Consider the following 16,277-nt stretch of genomic DNA (forward strand, 5'->3'; position numbering starts at 1 on the left):
CATCTGAGTGAAATAGTCTCTTACGACCACCCATTTCCCTTTCGCCATCTTAAAGAGAAACCTGGTTGTCTCTCGAGACACTTCACTGGAAAACAATACATTTATTATTGACTTTACCCTCCATTGCAATCTTATTACCCTCTGTCTACCCTCGATGTCTTGGCTTTTCTAATATCATTCTAATTCAGTGATTCTATTTTTTTGGACTCCTTTTCTTTTAAGTGAAATCCCTGAAGTACTGTCTTCTAAAGTACTTTACTTCTTTCTAAAGCACTTTGGTCATGGTGTAGGGATGCAAGGAGATACAGTACACATGTGATGTGTGTCCATAGTGCCCCAGAAGCTGCCAGAGGTGAACATATTTAGAGTATCTCGTTCTGCTCAAAGTGCGAAGGAGTGTTTCAGATCTCGGGCTCTCCAGCAGCTGCTGTGCTAAATGAAGCAGAGAGCTGCCAGCTTCCTCAGACCACACGGCTGTGATGTTGCAACTGATGGGATGACATGTAGCAGCTCTTTCTGATGAATAATCACATGCAGGCTGGAGGAACTCCACATCCACAGCTGAAGACGGTCAATAAGGAGCTAGAGCAGAAGAAAGGCCCTTTCACCTTGTGTCACATCTCTGAAAAATGTGGATTCGAACCTAATGTACAGTAACCTCTGTGGAGTGTGTGGTTTATGGATTTCTATGGCAACAAGATCATTCGCTTCACTTTGTAGGGCTCAGGGGAGAGAAGAGAGTTACATCAATATGAATAACATGTAAGAGGCATATTGAGTCAAAGGAAGATATTAAGTGATGAGCCTCATTGACACTACGATTAAGCGTAACAGTTGCATATGCAAAGTTAACCAGAATCGCAGTTCTGCTCTTGCGTCTGAACCCACCAACCCCTTTGGAGGAGGGGAGCTAGAATCGCTGGACTGCAGCTGGGCGGCTTCATGCCTGGAGAGAGTTTCTGAAGGAGAGGAGGAAGAGGAGTGGCTACGGTGGGCCCAGACCTGCACGAGCGAGTCCCTGCTGCAGAGACGATGGGACTCAGACATGAGGCTCCACGCTCTTCTGCTGCTGGGCGTCTGCTGGCTGAACGGTAGGGCTGTTCCTGGGGTGTCTGCTCCTGTCTGTGCCTGTGCTGTCTGCGTCCCGGGAGGGCACGTCTCTGAGCTGAAGACCTGCTGGTGGGACAGGAGCCAGGTCCTCAGTACAGAGGAAAACGCCTTCGTTCGGATCAGATTCGGATCAGTCCGCTCTCCTGTCTGTTAAAAGTCATTAGTACTCGAGACAGATTCTGTGGATGTTGACGTGAGCCCTTACCAATGCAGTATTTATTCTAGTTCTGCATCATGCTGCATGTTTTCTGTGGTCCACTGTGGGTGTTTTATAATTGTAGAACCAATAATATTTCTTATACTTTTGTTGACTGTTTTTATACTGATTTTTAGCAGAGCAAAACGAGAATATACACAACAAATGGGAAAAAACACAGGGGGCTTTAAGACAGAAACAGGAAAAAAGCAAAATGTTTTTTGAACACAGTCAGAAGTGATTCTGTTTTTATTAACTATAATATCACTGTGACGGTGTAAGGGTAGGTAGTGAATCACCAGAAAGTTGTAAATAAATTAATTCAATTCTTATTGAATTAAATATTAATTATTTGGTTTAAATAATGTTTAAACATTAATTATTCAGTCCTCTTTTCTGAGCCTTAAGCTATTAGTTTATTAATTTGACAGCATCTATAGAACAGGCAAAAAGCAGCAGGAATGTGTAATGTGCAGAGAGCGTTCCTCAGACTCTGTACAAGTGTCCATGGCTCAGAGACAAGAGAGAGTAAACAGGTGCAGCTGTAATAGACATTAGAATTGCCAGGAGAGAGAGAGAAAATAAGATTGTAATAGAGACTAAAAAAACATGTTGCACTTTCATCAGTACAACAACAGTAAAAGTGGAAGGAAACAGTCTACGAGATAGAGGGGATTAATTATAGAAGATGGCGGAGACATACTAAATGAAAGTTTCATACTGGTGTTCGGAAGATGTCAATAACGGAGCCCTTGTGAATGATCAGACACCTGCAGTACCAGGTAATTGTACCATAACTGATGCTGGGTTATAACAGGGTCTAGGATTCTGTTAAAAACAGATTCATCCCTGGGGCCTGAAGGTATTTTACCAGTCATATTAAAGGAAATGAAGGAAAAATAAAGAAATCTGTTTCTCCCAGACGTCAAGCGAGAGTATGAGAAAGGGAGCAGTACGTACAGAAGGGACAATCACAATCGCCTCACACTGGTCCCCACAACTGGAGCAGAAAACTGCAGACCTCCTTCCTCGTGTCTTCCTCCTGTTACTGGCGACTGTATGGAAATGATCGCTGGAGCTAAGTTAGAAGAATACCAGAAGAACAGGGACATGTTAAGAGACAGTTGGCATGGGCTGTGAAAGGAAAGGTCTTGTCTAGCTGACCTGCTAGAATTCTTTGTGCAAATGACAATTGCATAAAAACCCTGAATCATATGACATGATATACAATAGATTTCAAGAAGGTGTTTGACAAGTCCCTCATAAAAGACTGATTCTCAAACTGAAAGCCTCAGGAATCCAGGGTAACGTACAGTATACACATGTATCGAGAACAGCCCGGCAAACAGGAAACTGTGTTGTCTTTCACTGGATCGTGTGTGAGCAGAGGTTCTGCAGGGGTCTGTTTTAGGATCTCCGTTCTTCCCAATCTACTGAATATCTGTGGTCTCGTTGTTAGTACAGTTAGCACACATTTGCTCATAATACTAAGAGAGGGGGAGTGGCAAACACACATACAGAATCAAAGGAATTACTGAGATACTGGTGCAGTGTTTAGTTTGGGTGAATCACGGCGCTAGGGGTTTAAAAAGGCACAGTTGCAGGGCTTAGGTGAGTTAGCTGGACGATTCCAGCAGTGTAAGAGCACACCTTAAAAGAACATTTTCAAAGTATGAAGAAAAAGGAAACTAAAAGAAAAGAGATTGCCCTTCACTACAATAGGGAGCGGAAAAGACCTCTTAACATATACAGTTGGACCCTTAAGTCTTAAAAGCCAACCTGTCTGTACCCTAACCTTTTTAAACGTGTGAAATTCATTTGCTCCCCCTGCAAACGGCAAAAACGGTGCAACCTACTACATTCGTTAGTGCTGCCTTTGCGCGGGTTTATGCCGTTGAAAGTAGCGTTTGTGCTGCTTTCTTTTCCGAGATAAACAGTAGCGCCTTGTTTTTTCGGGTGATCACGCGATCAGGTACAGCGATTTTGACCCTGTTTGACTAGTTACACTATCTGAAAAGCTCAAACAGTATTACTGGATGCGAGGATAACAAGATCTGCGATTCTGGTTCTCTGTGTGCCCGGGTGGGGGGCGGTGATTGATTGTGATTTTAATACCAGTATTTTCTGCGCATTTGTGTGAACAGGAAAATTAAACTTGTCCCAAACATTTAATCAATTTCGCATGCTGAAAAGATAAAAAAAAACGTTTCGGCTTCTTTTCACACACGAAGGAATAAACCTTTACCTGTTCCTTTGCAGCCAACGCCTGCTGACTCAGTTACCTACTTAATCAATTTCTCATTGTGTCCGTTTTAAATATGCAAGTCAAGAGAAGTTCAAATCAATTCAACACTAAACACCGGGGTCAACTTATCAAAAGATCACAATTGAATGATTTGGTGGTCATGTTCTTTCTGTAATTGCTGATGCAAAAGAAAGCACTCGGTACTTGTAATCACATCCAGTGATTAAAAGTACAGAGTATGTTGTTACCTGTAAACCGCCTTTTAGACAGTCACGTGTTTACCCGGAAAAACAAGGCGCTATGTCTCGGAAAGGAAACCAGCATAAACGCTACAGTACTTCCAGAGGCACAAATGGAGCACTAAGCAATGCGGTGTGTTTCAGTGATTGTGCTGTTTGTTGGTGTGGGGGTATCTTCACTGAGCTGGACAAGCGAACATGCCCTGGGTCATTACATTGCATACTGCAAAAGACACGATTTCAGCTGGGAGAAATGACTTACAGTAACAAAGGCTCTGTCTTCAGATGGCAGGGTGTACTCTCACAAATCTACACAAATAAAAGAACTGTGACCTAATTGTGTTAGGTTTGCAAGTAACAGCGCTGTAAATACAAAGTCATGGATCGTGATGTTTGTTTTGTTTTTTAAACTTGGATGTATGTTCAATTATTTTATGTAAAAAAATATTTCCGAATATTTCCGAGGTCTGCATGTGTGAGACGGTACAGTTTCCATATAGTTTTGCAGATGTGTTATGAACTACCTACTGTAGGTCAACTCGGTACATCGTGCCCCTTAAAAAAACAATTTCCTGGTTCTTTTCACGTTACCGAATTTTCTTTGCATAAAATAGTCCAACAATGGTCTTGTAATAGGGGAAATTGCTAATTCTAGTATTTTTACATACTGTACTGTACGTGGCTCAAAAGACAGATCAATCTTGAAACATCCCTTGATGAAAAACCTATTACTTCTTCAGATTAAAAAAAAAATGGACACAGCTACAAAGTATTAAGATGTGCTACTTAGAGCTTTTTTTAAGAACATGCAATTGCTTGTCAATGTTCCTAATGTTCACTTTTTAAGTCTTAACCTGCAACTTTTGTGATTACGGTATGAGCGGTAATGTCTTATGGTATGATATTGGAGACAAATTTAATTTTCCTGTTCAAACACGTGCACAAAACATACTGGTATTTAAATGCAAAATCAACTGAAGTTATTTTCTCTCCCTCACAGTGCCGACCAGCCCCCAGTCTGACAACAGGCAGCTGACTCGTGCTGTCGGACAGTCGGTCACTTTTCAAATCCCAGTACTACAGCGGGGATATTTGAAATATGGAGAATCTACAACCATAGCAGCTGTCTTGAAGAGTGAGTTCAGTGTGTTTGGGAAGTTCAAAGGTACAGAGCGCTTCACCTGGGACAAAGCCACTGGATTCTTCACGATCACAGCCCTGAGCTCAGAGGACGCTGGGGTTTATACAGTGGAGAGAAAGGAAGAGGAGCACACAATGACAGTGGAATTCAGCTTGACTGTGTACAGTAAGTACACCTCTGTACTGGGACCGTGTCCACTGATCTGAAATGACTGTGAGGAGTATTCATTCTTTTGATTCATTTGTGTTCACTGGTAGATTTGTTTGACTTGCAGCTGGGTAGTCATTTTATCTGTTTCTCAAGTGATTAATTATTTATTCTTAGATGACTGAAGACCTCTATATGAGAACATTTGCGTGTCTGAAAATGGCTTTTTTCTGCCTAAACAGTTTAATTGCAATAGAATGAAGAGCATGTGTAGTGCATTATTAATTTCTTATCATCCTGTTTTACTTTTTGAGATTTCTTTGACTGACATACTGACTAAATGAATAGTTGGACTGCACCTTTTAAAAGGACTTGGAAGTGCCATGATATATGAAAGGAGTACAGAGACTTGATGGTCAGAATTCCCCCAAAGTGCATCATTATTATGTTCAGAATGCTAAGGTGACAGTGGATAGTCAGTCTCTCCATTGTGTATCCAGTCAGTGTGTCTGGACTGTATTAACCCCTCTCTCTCAGTGCAGTGTTAATGTGCTGTAGTGTCCAGTCAGTGTGTCTGGACTGTATTAACCCCTCTCTCTCAGTGCAGTGTTAATGTACTGGAGTGTCCAGTCAGTGTGTCTGGACTGTATTAACCCCTCTATCTCAGTGCAGTGTTAATGTCCTGTAGTGTCCAGTCAGTGTGTCTGGACTGTATTAACCCCTCTCTCTCAGTGCAGTGTTAATGTCCTGTAGTGTCCAGTCAGTGTGTCTGGACTGTATTAACCCCTCTCTCTCAGTGCAGTGTTAATGTCCTGTAGTGTCCAGTCAGTGTGTCTGGACTGTATTAACCCCTCTCTCTCAGTGCAGTGTTAATGTACTGGAGTGTCCAGTCAGTGTTGAGAGTCTAGAGAGGAGCTGCAGTAATGTGTCTCTGTGTTATAGGGGCTGATGACAGAGTCCTTCTATACGCTGGGGCAGCTGGTGGAGGAGCTGTGTGTTTGGGAATTGTGGCTCTAGTGCTGTACTGCAGACTCCGAGGTAATCATCATCACCATCACCACCATCATCATCACCATCATCACCATCGTCATTACCGTCAACATCACATTCAGGATCACTAAACCCACAGCTGGCCACCAGTCCAGAGCCCTTGTTTCTCCTCACACTGCTGTGTTCAGGGTCACTTGCAGACTATTGCTGTTTAACTGTGTTCAGCTACATTCTCCAAAATCACTCAGTTGGGTCTCTTTTCTCTTGACAGGTAAAAAGCCCAGAGATGAAGACAGGTACTGTGTAACAGGAAACACAGAGAATGTTCATATTAGTGAGCTCAATGCATTTAGCACTATCTTTCTATTCTGCTGTCTACAACAGGTTTTGAATTCTTTTCCAGCAGAAGTAAATACAGTATTAGAATTGTGATGTTTAAAGAAGTCATTGATATTTAACGGAGTACTTATCCTGTCTTTTTCTTCTGTCTTCACAGATCTCCTTCCAACAATGGAGCTCAGGAAAGTGTGAGTTCATGCTCTCTGCTCTAACTGTAGAGTCTGGATTAGGACCCTGACTATGATCTCCAGGCTCTAAGGATTCATCCTGGACTGGAGTCCTGACATCTCTAGAGTGTCTAGTTTAGAAATTACCACTCTCATTTACAAGCAGCTCTGACAGGCCCAGCTTTTGTACTGAGGAACAGATTGCTGACAAGTGCTTCCGCTTCTTAACATGATTACACATTTAACTGCGTTTTTCAACATTCAAAAATAAAACTAAATGAATTTTTAGTGTCTTTAATGCTGTTTGAAGTCTTGGGAAGATGCAACTGTAACAACTCTCATATTCTTATTATTTTCTTATTCATGATGACTTACTTATGGTTCAAAACTATATATTAATGCAGATAAAATTCACTAATAATCCTGGAAGAGATTCTGAATTTCTAGTGGTGTTCAGCCATCTGGTCTCCACTATCAGAGCAGTTATTTACCCAGATAGTGTACCTCTGTAGCTCTACACATGCCTCAATACCCTGACTATCTGGCATCTTCTGCCATACTAGTGCCCAGGAAGAGGACAGTCCCTTTCTGTGATAATGGACAGAAATAAATACACTAATACTAATTAATTAATACAGTAAATGGAGTAGACACTGAAATTTTGGTAGTGATGACAGTAGCCAAGTTCACTTTCTCCTTGGCTCCCCAAACGTTCTGAAGTCATTACAGATATAAAAAAAATATTCTTAGAATTTTCACTCTTTCGTCTCATGCATCCCTCCTCTTCCTCACTGCCTCCTTTCTTTCTCCCCGCTGGTTCACTCCTCGCTCTGCCTGGGGATCAGGTTTCTTCTGCATGAAAGACACTCCATTCGACTCCTTTTCATCTGACCTCTCCGTAACCCACCAACCCCAGAGTCTCACCCAGCTTCTCCCCTGAAGGAGCTCTCCCACCGCTGGGTGGAACAGGAAGGCTGCAGCCCGTTTAAAGCCCCAGTGCTCTCTGGGTAAAGGAGCGCCTCTGGTCCTGTCCCCAGGTTAAGTGACACCCTGGCCCTCTGGTCCTGCTTCCTTCTTGAGCCCTAAGGCTGCACGTTTAAGGAGTTCAGACTGGAAACACAGCCCAGAGGACCTTTCAGAAACTGAACGGAATCTCCTTTCCTCCTGAATTGTGGAGAGATGATCCCTCTTCTTTCTCTACTTTGGTTCCTCGCAGTATCCTGAGGAGGTGGCCTATGCAGCTCTTGACATGAAGAGACAGAAGCTGAGAGCAGCGCCCCCTGCTGGAGAGCAGCACACAGTGTATGCAGAGGTGAAGGGTGGAGGAGGGCAGCGAGAGGCGTTATAGACCAAACCCCACACCAGCTGCAGAGACCCTGGCAGTGAGAGGACAGAGGAGGCAAGTGTTCACATCAGGAAGAAGATACTGTATAGAGCAGCAGATTCAGTCCTGTACTACTGAGAAACTGTATATTTTATACTCTGTGAGCTCATTACTGTCTCTCTTCTACTGAGGTGCACTGTCTCTGTCATCTTCCAAAGGAAGACACTGTGAGCTCATTACTGTCTTTCTCCTACTGAGATACACTGTCTCTGTCTGTCGTTTTCCAGAGGAAGATGTCCAGATGAAACACTGTCCAGATGAAACACACTCAGGAGTGTACTGTATCTGTTCTCACTGTGTCAGGCTGTGCAGTCCTGGACTTAGAAAAGGGGGGATTGTGGGTTCAAATCACACTTGAGGCACAGCTGCTGTGTCCTTGAGCAAGATGCTTCACTCAGGGTATTTCAGCTGCATACAGGAGAACAGAATGACGTTGTTTTGGATAAAGATTTTGCTGAATAAATGATTAGAATAATTTTAGTCCTGTAGTTGAGCAATAGATACAGTGCCTTGCGAAAGTATTCGGCCCCCTTGAACTTTTCAACCTTTTGCCACATTTCAGGCTTCAAACATAAAGATATAAATTTTTTATTTTATGTGAAGAATCACCAACAAGTGGGACACAATTGTGAAGTGGAACGAAATCTATTGGATTTTTGAAACTTTTTTAACTAAAAAAAAATGAAAAGTGGGGCGTGCAAAATTATTCGGCCCCTTTACTTTCAGTGCAGCAAACTCACTCCAGAAGTTCAGCGAGGATCTCTGAATGATCCAATGTTGTCCTAAATGACTGATGGTGATAAATAGAATCCACCTGTGTGTAATCAAGTCTCTGTATAAATGCACCTGCTCTGTGATAGTCTCAAGGTTCTGTTGAAAGCGCAGAGAGCATCATGAAGACCAAGGAACACACCAGGCAGGTCCGTAATACTGTTGTGGAGAAGTTTAAAGCCGGATTTGGATACAAAAAGATTTCCCAAGCTTCAAACATCCCAAGGAGCACTGTGCAAGCGATCATCTTGAAATGGAAGGAGTATCAGACCACTGCAAATCTACCAAGACCTGGCCGTCCCTCTAAACTTTCAGCTCAGACAAGGAAAAGACTGATCAGAGATGCAGCCAAGAGGCCAATGATCACTCTGGATGAACTGCAGAGAACTACAGCTGAGGTGGGAGAGTCTGTCCATAGGACAACAATCAGTCTTACACTGCACAAATCTGGCCTTTATGGAAGAGTGGCAAGAAGAAAGCCATTTCTCAAAGATATCCATAAAAAGTCTCGTCTAAAGTTTGCCACAAGCCACCTGGGAGACACCCCAAACATGTGGAAGAAGGTGCTCTGGTCAGATGAAACCAAAATCGAACTTTTTGGCCACAATGCAAAACGATATGTTTGGCGTAAAAGCAACACAGCTCATCACCCTCAACACACCATCCCCACTGTCAAACATGGTGGTGGCAGCATCATGGTTTGGGCCTGCTTTTCTTCAGCAGGGACAGGGAAGATGGTTAAAATTGAGGGGAAGATGGATGCAGCCAAATACAGGACCATTCTGGATGAAAACCTGTTGGAGTCTGCAAAAGACCTGAAACTGGGACGGAGATTTATCTTCCAACAAGACAATGATCCCAAACATACAGCAAAATCTACAAAGGAATGGTTCACAAATAAACGTATCCAGGTGTTTGAATGGCCAAGTCAAAGTCCAGACCTGAATCCAATCGAGAATCTGTGGAAAGAGCTGAAAACTGCTGTTCACAAACGCTCTCCATCCAACCTCACTGAGCTCGAGCTGTTTTGCAAGGAAGAATGGGCAAGAATTTCAGTCTCTCGATGTGCAAAACTGATAGAGACATACCCCAAGCGACTTGCAGCTGTAATCGCAGCAAAAGGTGGCTCTACAAAGTATTAACGCAAGGGGGCCGAATAATTTTGCACGCCCCACTTTTCATTTTTTTATTAGTTAAAAAAGTTTCAAAAATCCAATAGATTTCGCTCCACTTCACAATTGTGTCCCACTTGTTGGTGATTCTTCACATAAAATAAAAAATTTATATCTTTATGTTTGAAGCCTGAAATGTGGCAAAAGGTTGAAAAGTTCAAGGGGGCCGAATACTTTCGCAAGGCACTGTAAGTGTGCTTATGGCTGTGTGTAGTTGTTCAATGAGACATCCTGGCAATATTATTCCCAACAGACTGGAGACATTTTTAGTTGACAATCACCACCACTATACTGTATGTGAATATGCATGTTAAAACTACAGTATGTAGCAGAGGGCAGTGAATAAGGTTATTGCTGCTGAGTTACAATCTAGTGAAGATTCAGTGAAGGCTAACTGGGTGTCGCTGCAGTACAAACAATGAAAACGCTGAACACTAATACTGTAGCAAAGCTCAGTGCACTTGTGTGAAAGAACCTCCTTCTGTTTAACTGGACCCCAACAAGGCAGCAGGAGTTTATTTCTGTGAACAGAACTGGGAAGTGGTCACACTGCAGGCTTGAACAGGAAATGATCCGACAGAATCAGCTTTTCCACAGGCAGAAAACAAGCCCACACTCCAGCCTCTTCAGCAAAATGTCTAAATATAACCTCTCCATTTTTAATACACTTCCCCTACAATGTTGACCCCTCAATCAACAGTATTTCACAAGCTACAGTGCACTGCTGCAGTTTAATACTCGTTACAAATGCATGAGACGACAGTAGCACACCCACTTCATAAATATGCTGTTTTATAGTGTGTACGAATTATTCTGTTATTCCGAGTTTTAGTTTAGAGTTGTATGTTGAAATACGTCTCTTTGGTTTCACTTCCTCCGTAAGCAATTATAACATCAGTCATTTTAATTTTTTGCTGTTATATATCTTGTACTGTATAAAGCTTCTTCGCAGAGCGATGGGGAGAGCAGAGCTTGCCTTTCTAGCTCCTCTGAGCAGAGAGCTGATTGGTGTTTCTGGGGTGGAATTGTCTCCCACACAGGAAGGTCCAAGTCCAATTCCAGCCAGTGGTCAAGGTGCACGAAAAAGAGGTCCGATTTAAAAAGAAGAGTACGCCTTTGAATGAATGTGTCTGGTACATGTGCAGGTGATGAGGAGTCTGGAGTAGTGCAGGCTGGTACTGTAGTTATATCCCCCTAAGCAGCTTGCAATCCTCCTGACCTGCGAACACCTCTGGAGACCCTGCCCGTCAGCGACAGAGAACTAGCGAAGCACTTGCACTAGTAGCTACTGCCTGCTGTGGGGAAGTCTTCTTATTAAGTGTAAATCACCGCCTCTGGATGGAAGCAGTCTGCGATAACGCTGATATATGTGATGTACAGGGTGGATATTACTTCATGGAATTCTTGAACTTTTCTTACTCATTTGGACATTACTTGGCTCAATATAGACAAAACTGTATCATGATGTAAACAGTAATGTTACCTGTTAGGGACATGAAAAAAGCCATTTATGTGTTAATGTATTTGGCTCATGCTTAATGCTCCTGCTTAATTTGAATGTTGCATTAAATACATTCGGTTACATCCTGCTCTGATCTTCTTCCATACGAAACCTGTTAAGACTGAATCACGAATGAGCTAATGTTCGACTGGCAGAGGGTGAGACTCTGCTGTATTTTATTTTAATAAGGATGAAGCAGTTCTACCCTCCTGGGTCAGTTACACAGATAGTGTTGAACCTCTTCATTGCGAAGGGGCAGAGGTACTGGCACAACTGACCAACAGGCGTGTCTGGTGTGTGTCGTTGAGTGATCACAATATCCAAGGCCAGATCAGCCCAGAGAAACATCTGTAGTTGATGATGGAAAAAATCTGACAGCTGTTGAGGAAAACTAATGCAGCTGTCAGTGAAATATTCAATCTGTCTTGAGAGAGCAGGGGTGAAGGTGTCCAAATCCACAGTTCACAGAGGACTGAGACAGCAGGTTACAAGGGCTACACTGCAAGATCTCTCATCAGCACCTAGAACGCAAAAACCACATGAGAATTTGTTCGAATTTTGATTTAGAAGGTTGTTTAGTCAGCTGGAAGAGATGAGCCGGGGGAGTTTTAGACCAATGTTTTTGGCCCAGATGAGACCGAAATCCTGTAAGCCTTCACTGAAGTGATGGGGGTTGGACTGTGGAGAGAGAAGAGAACTACAGACACTCCTATTTCCTATGACGCTGGTCTGTGAAAGGCCATGCATGGCCACTTCACGAACTGGTTCAGTTTTGATACAAAAAAATTATACAACTAAAATGATAGAACTGAGGAATGGAGGTGAAGAAACAGTAACAGAAATATTTTCTTTATGTTGAAGGAAATGGTTCCATACTTATTGGATGGTGCTTCAAGTGATATAACAGTGACTCAATACTGCATAAAGCTTTGTTTTTGGGTCTTATTTTATAGAAGGTATAATTAAATCTGGAAGGTACTGTTTAAATGGTTGACTACTAGTCAGTTGATGTTTTAGTATTTATCTTCCTTTATGAAGTGTCATTTGTAATCCATTCACGATAATGTTACTCCTTCAGGTAACAGTTCTAAATGTCTTTAAATATACAGTAGGTAACATTTATCAATACAAGCACAGCAGGCAGTTTCCAAATGAGTCGGTACACACTGTGTTTTATTCCAATTATGGCTTTATTTCCTGAAATAGTATTCAAAGAGCTTAACAAGCAGGCAAACATAAATGAGGACACATCTCTTTTCACAGTGTGAATCTTAATACTCCACTCAGGTGTACAGACGATCAAGACCCACACCTGACACCTCTCTGTTATAATCACAGTCATCACTTGTTTTTCTCAGTCTGTCCAGCAATCGGCACCACTGCTCTGTGCAGCTTCACCCAGAGGGACAGTCATCATGGACTGAGCTGCTCAGCGTCTCACAGTGTCCTAGACCAGAGGAGGACAGACCCACTGTGTCCACTGGATGAACACTGACCAGTGGTACAGCTCCCTGAATCTGCTGCCCTCCTCCGGGACAGCTGCTGTGTGACGGGATCTGATTCAGAGGCTCTAGACCAGAGTGTCTCGCCACACAATTAAACCTCAGCTGCTCTTCACCAGTACAAAATGTAAGCACAAATACAGCACAGCTTTGACAGGTTTAACTGTGAGGTATTTATAGAGAGGTGCAAATTAAAACGGAGAAATGTCTATTAAACTAGATAAAATAAAATCTATTACTTTGTCATGATAAGTGTATCGATAACATGGCGAGCACCACTTCAAAGCTATACAAAACTGCAAGTGCACTTAGAGAAGATATACTGTTTTTGCACAAACTCAAAAACATGAAGTGAACAAAATGAAAATAACAAAAACACTATATTATAAAGACCGCTGTTAATACATGATGAGCGGTGTGTAACATCTTGCCAAAATACAAAATCTAAAAAACACATCTAAACAAGCGTTAAAGCAGCACACAGGTTAATATGACTGATAAATGCTTCACTTAAGCCTGTCTAACAATTTCACTGCAATATTCTTTTCAGCACAAGAGAGACGTGACAGAAGCAGCACTTCAGTGAACTGGCGTCTGACTCCAAGGAGCCGGGTGACTGGTACTGTAACACACTGCAGCCTGTCCACAGGAGGACGAGTCCTCATCCCTGGACATTGCAGACAGAAGGAGACGGGGGATCGGGAAAACTTGGGAAGACGATGTGGTGAAATCCAGTTTTCCCTTTCTGTGTCGCAAGGGTCACTCGTCACTTGAACTGAGTAATAACCCGATCAGATGAGTGAGGAGGTGAAGTGACAAAGACCAGGGCAGGCGGAGCTGCTGTGCTGTATGTCCTGCAGTGGACAGGGCTGTGTGACAGGAGTGGGGACAGGACAGAGACACCGATCTCACAGTGTTTCTCTGTCCTGCTGAGAAAGAGCAGCTGCAATAGCGCACAGCAAGAGCACAGAGACATGCTGTATATACATGAAACCTAAAGTCATTAACGGGATTGAAATGGATATAAAAACATTAGAAGCAAAAATATAAAAAATCATTAAAATGGCATCCAGCAGTTGTTCTCTACCCTAGTACTTAGAAGTAATCAAAGGATAAATCAAACTTTCCAATTAACATCTTGGGAAGTTTTCTTTAAGCTCTTAAAAAGTTGAGTGTGTTTGTAATTGGTATCATCTCTATGCTACTTCCTGAGTTTCAAAACTGCCCTCAGTGGATACTGTCATTACAGCTGTGGGCGTGTCTGCTCCAGGGCCACTCCCACTGTGGGCGTGTCCACAACGGCATCGCTACCACTGCGAGTGTGTCTGCTACAGTTCAACTCCCACTGTGGGCGTAACTGACACAGTGCGACTCCCACTGTGGACGAGTTTGATACACTGTTGCTCCCACAATGGGAGAGTGTGACACTGTTCAATATACAGTAGTGTTATTCCCTCCTGTATACATTCATCACAAGATCTCATGTTAAGATCATTGTTCTGACATCCTGCTAAGTGCAGATGGTGTTGGAAATACCTCAGCGTATTTCTGAACCTGAGAGCTGAGAGCAGAAAAGGTCTGTCAATTACAAGAAGTAACTAGCCCGTGTGATTAAGGGCCCAGATAATAATAATAATAATAATAATAATAATAATAATAAACTTTATTTTATATAGCGCCTTTAAAGGTGGCTTCTCAAAGCGCTTTACAGGATGACAATAACAATAAATAAGAAGACTACAACAATAAATGTAGTGTAGTCTAGATAGTCTAGAGTTCTCCAGGATCATGAGTGAGAACCACAAGCACTGAGATTGTCAAGGCACAGAGGGAGAATTTGGATTTATTTTTGTGTTACGATTCTAGTCTTTCAATTTACTCCAAGCTGACCTTTTTTAAAATAAAGCTTTAATATGATTAAAATTCCAAGAAGATGTAAGAGTCAAATACTGGTGCAGACTGTAGATGGGGGATAGAGACAGCCAGTAAGATGGACAGATACAGTGACACAGGGGACAGACTAACTGAGACTGATAAACACAGCAGATACCTCCATCTCTGGACATGTTCAGATAACCTGAACATGGAGCTCTGACTGGTTGTGATGAGTCGGTAGTCACCGGAGATTTCTGGTCTACAGACCTGGACATGTTTAAGTGTGACTGTCAGAGACAGATCTAGTCTGCTGACCGCGATCCCTGTAGAGATTCAGGGGTCACTGTCTGAGCTGGGGTGAGGACAGATAGTGACCCTCTGTTCTTATTTCACCTGGATAGTAAATACTCTGCAGCCCTGAATTATAACTGAAATGTAGCAAAGTCACTGCGCCCTCAATTTAATGACTATTTTAAATCCTCGGTTTTAATAATGTCAGTGTCTGTTTCAGCGTGAATCACACTGGGACACAGGACATCTCAGAAGTCCTTGAGTGTGGACATGTGTGAGTATATTTTCTAATACTTTGCAGTATTAAACTGCAACTAAACTATATCAATGTCAATGTATGAACTGTGTGGAAGTACATTCTGTTACTCTTTTGGCTGTACATTACACTGTAATAAAACAAAGGCAAAATAATGTAGCATCTGGTCTAACTTGTTCCTGTTCTCAACATTCCTAACCTGGGTTTCAAGGAAACAAGAACCTACGAAAGTCTGCAAAGGAGATAAACAAAACAAATCATGTTAAAACAACACTGATGCACTGAAACAGCTCATTCCCATGCGCTCTTCTGTAACATGCTTATTCATTCTATTGTAAATGGAATATTTTCTTCACATTTATACTGAAAAGTATATTAGTCAGTCTGTGTGTGTGAGAGTCAGTTAGTAGGTGTATGGAAATGTGCATCCTCTTACTACTGTCACATTTTTCAACTAATCATCCATAACATAAACCAGCAACTACCTGTACAACTACCAAGATGAGTTTCTTGCTTTTCTGGGCTAATCACTTATTTTATAAGAGGTGACATTAAAGCAGACGTGACGCTGGCCCTATTTCTCTGGAAGATGACCTCTGTGTGAACCTCACAGCACACTGTTATCAACACCGGACGTCTTCCTCAGGTCGTCCATTGCAATGGCCACCTGAGAGAAAGACACAGAAACACACCATCAGAGGACATACCCATGTGATCCTGCCCAAGACAGCCTGACACACACTGTGAACTGTGAACCCCCTGTACACCTACACTTCACTGGGAGTCTTGTCCTCCTTCAGTTCCCAAAATAAGGTTTTCTGATCTTTTTCTCCAAAAATGATCTGCTGCTAAATGAAGTCCAAGCCCATAATTACACCTTGTAAAATATCAGCACTTTGCAAATCCTGAAAGCATCTCTGTTATACTGCAATATTTACAGTTGTGTGGTGA

At 42.3% G+C, this 16,277-nt stretch overlaps 2 protein-coding genes across 2 annotated transcripts in view; one reads left to right on the plus strand and one right to left on the minus strand.

Annotated features, from left to right (window-relative positions):
• The first annotated feature begins 441 nt into the window (after positions 1-441).
• On the plus strand, positions 442-11,483 carry LOC148656967 (uncharacterized). Its single transcript, XM_088644354.1, has 7 exons — positions 442-1,091; positions 4,791-5,096; positions 6,021-6,116; positions 6,340-6,364; positions 6,565-6,595; positions 7,791-8,463; positions 10,095-11,483. Exons 1-6 carry the CDS (start codon positions 800-802, stop codon positions 7,920-7,922), a joined length of 882 nt encoding a protein of 293 aa, XP_088500480.1. The 5' UTR covers positions 442-799; the 3' UTR covers positions 7,923-8,463; positions 10,095-11,483.
• Positions 11,484-12,573: 1,090 nt separating this feature from the next.
• LOC148656968 (uncharacterized) overlaps positions 12,574-16,277 on the minus strand; it is a 31,781-nt gene continuing 28,077 nt past the window's right edge. The window contains exon 9 of the mRNA XM_088644308.1: positions 12,574-15,993. Coding sequence (XP_088500434.1) covers positions 15,934-15,993 — 60 coding nt within the window. The 3' untranslated portion in view covers positions 12,574-15,933. The remainder of the gene's footprint in view (positions 15,994-16,277) is intronic.

This window comes from Lepisosteus platostomus, chromosome 8 (genome assembly GCF_059453375.1).
Source record: "Lepisosteus platostomus isolate fLepPlt1 chromosome 8, fLepPlt1.hap1, whole genome shotgun sequence".
NCBI lineage: Eukaryota > Metazoa > Chordata > Actinopteri > Semionotiformes > Lepisosteidae > Lepisosteus > Lepisosteus platostomus.